At 49.8% G+C, this 5,562-nt stretch overlaps 1 protein-coding gene across 1 annotated transcript; it reads right to left on the reverse strand.

Annotated features, from left to right (window-relative positions):
- Window positions 1-247: 247 nt before the first annotated feature.
- On the reverse strand, window positions 248-5,353 carry LOC130112001 (SKI family transcriptional corepressor 1 homolog-B-like). Its single transcript, XM_056279310.1, has 8 exons — window positions 3,602-5,353; window positions 3,017-3,107; window positions 2,840-2,929; window positions 2,615-2,680; window positions 1,750-1,824; window positions 1,328-1,402; window positions 630-695; window positions 248-345 (listed from the first exon to the last, which is right to left on the reverse strand). The coding sequence occupies exons 1-8, from the start codon at window positions 5,351-5,353 to the stop codon at window positions 248-250; spliced, it is 2,313 nt and encodes a 770-aa protein (XP_056135285.1).
- Between the last annotated feature and the right edge of the window lie 209 nt (window positions 5,354-5,562).

The following is a 5,562-nucleotide window of genomic DNA, read 5'->3' on the forward strand; positions in this document are numbered from 1 at the left end:
CGGTCGTTATACGCCCACAAGCTTCAAACTACAGCCACTCAAAGTGTCAACAACAACAACATCATCACAACAGTGTGCACGTATCTGGGAGCTGGTACCCTTTTGGTGACAGGAGGTGGTGGGTGAATGCGGTTGAACTCCTGGGGGGGGGGGGGGGGCATTTCTCCTCTGTATGTATTCGTCTATTTATTTTGCCGGCTTGAAATAAGCTGTTCTGCAGGCAAAGGGAGAAGACCCGTGCTCGTCACTACGGGGGCAGCAGTGGAGGTTTGAAGGTGCAGGCTCCTGTGCAGTGGCGAGGGGTCAGCATCTTGCAGGAGAAATGGTGAAGAGCATCATGAGCTTCTAGGGAGGAAGGGAGTCCAAAGGTGGGGGTGGGGGGGATAACATTTTGTTTAAATTGGACATGAATGCACACTGATGATGAACTCTTGTCATAATGAAGTCTTCTTTGCAGCTTTTTTTTTTAGGTCGTGGACACTATTTGTTTCATTATCGTCTTAGTGCATAGCTGTTCAAGCCTACACATCGACCAATCAAGAGACTCAAAAAAGTAGCACTTGCATAATGACGTCATTTATTTATCCTAGCTCAATTTGCTCTTTTCTTTTGGCCACATGAAAATTTACCTTTTAGCTTCTGTTGTATTGCATAGCGAGCCTTTCTCTCTTGGTCCAACTCGCTGCACAATGTGTCTAACGAAACAAAAAATAAACGTGTAAATAGATAAATAAAAACAAACATTTCAACAAAAAAAGGGAGCTACTCTATAACATCTGGGAAATGTCATGCATCTGAGGTGAGTTACAGTAAGTGTACCTAGGCTGTTTGCCCCCTGTGGTATTTAGAGTGACCCTGCCGTGTACTTGAACCCTGTATTTAAACTACTGTGTTGCTGTAACATGAAACCAATCCTTTAAAGGGTGGCATTAGTTGCTGTCTACTGCATGTAACCGATACAGCACTACATAATGGTCTGTCTATTCAATTTTCCAGAGCATGATTTAGGAGAAAATAACCTTTGCAAACAAAACAGCGGGGTTTCAATTTCTCCCTTTGGTATCATTATAATTTACTCAGCTGCAGTACAGGAAAAAAAACAAGTTTGGAGCTTACAGGAACATGGCTGCACGTATAAGGGTTACATCTTTCAATATGCAAGTGTCACTTTTCGTTGTTTTTAATTTAACCTATGTGTAACATATTTTTTTTTTGGTGATTTTTTTTCCAAGAAAAGTAAAATTTTAGATTCCTCTCCCCCCACTTTCTTCTCCTCCACAGTTTTGATTCAAAAGCTCTACCAAGGCACTACTTATTTTAGACTAACCTCTAACAATCTGCAGCTGTTGGACCATTTCCTCTCTATAGGACAGCTCACGCTTCATTTGATCCTGAAAATTATCTGAAGAGTATATGGAAGGCCACGTCAGATGGGATCATTTCCGAGATATTGTAAAACAATACGTTTCAAAAGGTGTAATTCCCTAAATCCAAGAGGGAGCGGCAGATTTCGTTCTAACGCAAGCAAATGCGCACACACGCACACACACGCATGCACGCGCACACAGTTTAATGATAAAGATTTCTATAAGCTTGTATGAGGTGATAAGATTGGAAAATTTTGATTTTCTCTTGGCCTATTCATGCAGGGTGCGTCAAGGCTAGTTGTGATCTCGATCTGCACACAAAAAAAGAAAAGAAAAAGAAAAGCCAATCCTCTCTGCCAGGGTTTATGATAGCACAACCTACCTTTTAAATGTTGAAATTCGCGCTCCAACTTTTTTCTGAGCTCAACTTGCTCCACGAGCTGCTTCTGCAGTTCTTCTGCGAAACGAACAAAGCCCCACACGTCATTTCCGCCACCGTCTCAGGCGAAGCGCGGCAAACATCTACACCGGCTCGGAGCTGCATTTCAGCATATTTCCCCGCGCTACATCCTCGTAGTACGACACCCACCTCTAAATAACAAACCAATTCCTGGGTTTCTTTTGCTCCCTGCCACAGTAATTGCCATGAGGTGCCCGAGGCTCGAGATGCTAATAGTGGAGCCCGGTGGTTTTTTTTCCCAAGCCTTGTAAAATAATTAGTTCCCTTTGCCCCGCGGCCATGGCAGCACGCGCGCCGTGTTATAGCTTCTGTTCGTTAAAATATTAATAGCCTCTAAATGATTGCGTTGTAGAATAATAAGTCAAATTTGGTGTCTCAACATTAAGTGGCGAAGAAAGGAAAAAAAAACACTGGAGGCGTACAACGTGTTGATTCAGAGGGGACTCTCGAGCAATCATCTTTAGGGTAGGTGTATATATACAGCGTACCAACGGGCCCATGAGCAAATGACATAAAATAAAGGCGACATTAACCTTTTCGCTAGTAAATCAGCCTTGGTTAAAAGGTGGAAAAGCCACGGTTTGCTGGTGATTTAAAAAGGGCCAACCCGGATATATTTCTATCCATGATCAAATGATTTGTAATAAATGGCGGGATGAAGATGACAACACTAAACGTTTTCGTTTTGATTAATTTGCAAAGTTGGAAAATCTGGACAAGATCTACCGAACAAGAGGACAGAACAGGGAAGCGGTGTGTGTAATTGGGCGTCCGGCGACCTCCTCACCTTTCGCCATGTTTCCGATGCTGTCCTTGTCGTGGGCGCCGACATTGGCGCGTAAAGCTCCTTCCGCTGCACGACACGCGTGCGTCAAACGTGGAAAACAAAACAGTTAGTTTCCGGTTAGGACACGTTGGCGGGATAAAAGTTGCTGAGAGAGAAGCGTGTCGCACCAAAACGTGAAAGCTACAGCATAGGCATGCGTTAGTGATGCACGCAACTCGTACGCACCTCGTCTGTCCTTGTGGTCCTGGTAGGGTCTCAGCGCGTCCTCCCCTGCGGGAGGTGGCTGCTTGTGTTCCTCGGAGACTTGCTGAGCACCTATGCAGCACACAACAGAGGGCAGTCAGCGTGCAATAGTCGCAATAACAGCAAAGCAAACAGAGGCCGTGATGAAATAATTAGTACCATGTGATGAGCGCGGGCTGCTCGAACGCTTCGATGCAAACGAAGGTGGCTCGTTCAAAAGCCCGCGTCCCTCCTTTTCATGGGGGCACACCTGCAACATTAGCCGAACAATCACGTTTCATAAAACCCCAATTACACGTAATTCCCCCCCGTTTCCCGACCCATTCTCTCGGCAGAGACCCTCGCGTCTAACACAGTCTTTCGGGTATAATTGAGGCTTTAAAAAGTGCGAGCCCCGCAATTTGGTGGCTAAATGCTCCGTGCATGCAGGGGGGGTCCCGACGAGCACCCTCGGCATATTATCAAGGGTTTAAATAGAAATTATTCATGTTGGATGCTTGAACCTGCATCAAATATTAAATGAAAAAACAAACAAACAAAATAACACCCAAAACACAATGTAAGATACTGTAGGCATGAAACGCTGTGTTATTCAGTTTAAGGTTTAATTTAAGAGCGTTGCCACAATGTAACACTGCATCATAGACGCCGAACTCGGCTGCGTAACGCAGAAAATTAGCTTTAAATACTCCTCATCCCTCCAAGTCCCCGCTGAAGTACCGGGTGGGTTCTGGACGGACTTACCTCGTAAAGAGGGGAGTCGCTGCACCGGGACACACGCGCGCCTTGCCTCTCCTCATCAGAGCTCGCAGCGGGACATTCCTCCGGCGACGGTGGACTCGGACTAGAGGCTGGATCCCGGTTCTCATCGGGACTAGGATGAACCCGATCCGGCACAGGGGACCTCTGACGGTCTCCTGCCGACACGTGGATCGACTCTTCGTAGTCTTGCCCCCGGTTTGACTCCACGTCCACGTCCAGGTCGTCCACACTGTCCCTGTCTGGCGACCCCGACCTGTAACTAGAACTTTCGCTCACAAAGTCTGGGGATAAGTACCCGGGACGCACCCCGCCGTAGGCGTCCCGGTTACCGTAGAGTTTGGCGATGGTCTCGGCGTCTTTGACCACGGGTCTAAACGCGGAGATGTAGCTGATCTTCCGCTGGGTGGTGTGGGCTCCGTCTATGGACCGGGTCTCGTCCCCGGATTTGTCCTCGTCGTTTCTGGCGGACTGGGAGCTCGGACATCGCTCGCTGTCGTGGTACTTGTCTTTGGGTGTGCTACTAGTGCACCTGTCACTTTGGTCCGACAAGTCGAGCTCAATACTTTGCCGGACGCCGAGCAGCTCTGTGGGGGGTTTGGGAGGCTGGGGCTGTTGATAGTGCGGCAAGGGCAGTCCGCCAGCTGTGGGCCAGAACATGGGGAAAGTTGGGTAGATACCGCTGTCCTTAGCGCCGGGCCAAAACACACCCGAGACGCCGGTTTTGCTCGGCTCCGCCACGCCATCGTCCTTTTTTTGACACAATCCAAACCCGGGAAATCCGTAGGGATGAGGGAAGAGGGGCGGGGGGATTTTTTGAAGCATCCCAAAACCCTTGCTGGGCACAGGGATCACCGGGTAGTTCCGGACGCCATTTGCCAGGCCGGCGTTGCTGGCCCGGTCGTCGTCGCATCGTAAAGTTTTGTGCGGGATCTCGGGGGTACCGGTTTGGGTGAGACTAGAGGAGGACTGCGAGTTCACCGGAGAGGACACACCCGAGCCGCCCATCGGCAGCGTCCTCTTTCGACTCCCGCCGTTGAACATCGCCTTGACGTCCTCCCACGCGTGGTTGATGTCATCGGACGCGTTTTTGTCCGACAGTTTCAGGTGTCGCCTCCATGAGTTGAAGTTGGCCGCGTCCGGCTGCGTGTACTTGGACTCGGGGGTGCGGTGCGAGTGGAAAATGAACTTGTTCGGGGAAAAGTACATGTTGCAAAAGCTGCATTTGATGCACTTCGCCCTGGAGCTGTTGTACCGGGCCGGGATGAAGCTGCCCCGGCTGCCCCACGCGCATTCGTGGGAGACGTCGAAAGCGAAGTTTTCCGGCAGTTTCGGGGGGTTGTGCGCGCCCAGAAACGACTTGCACAGCCTCTCGGCCTCCCGTTTGGTGATCATGCCGCAGCGCCTGGAGGAGATCGGCATGGCGCCCGCTCGCCTGAGAATCTCCAGCTGGACCGGCGTGCACTGCACGCAGGTGATGCCCAGGGCGACGCGGCGGTTGTGGATCTCGTTGTAACTGTAGTTCTTCAGCAGCGTGTTGGAGATTTGCGCCAGGCAAAGTCTCTCCTGGCCATCTATGACCAGTGACACGATGGGCACCCCGTACAAATAGGTCTCGTTGACTTGGTTCGGCTTGAGGGAGCTGCCGGGGCCGGAGAAGCCGTGCGCGTCCTGCTTCAAGGTTGGAGAGGAGTTGGCGTCTCTACCCGCCGCCGGCTGGCCGGGTATCGACTCCATCCCTGGACGCCTGCGAATGAAGAAGTGCAAAAGCCAAGTTACATGAGTCGAGGCGGGGAGCAACAGCAGTGTCCCAACGTTATGGGGACAAAAGCACCACAAACAAAGCAGCGAACGTTTAATTACAAGTTATTTCACAATAAGTAAAATAATGATATATAGTTGCAACCACAATTCACTAGCTTCTGCAGAAAATTAATGGATCTAGG

Source organism: Lampris incognitus, chromosome 4 (genome assembly GCF_029633865.1).
Source record: "Lampris incognitus isolate fLamInc1 chromosome 4, fLamInc1.hap2, whole genome shotgun sequence".
NCBI classification, from domain to species: Eukaryota; Metazoa; Chordata; class Actinopteri; order Lampriformes; family Lampridae; genus Lampris; species Lampris incognitus.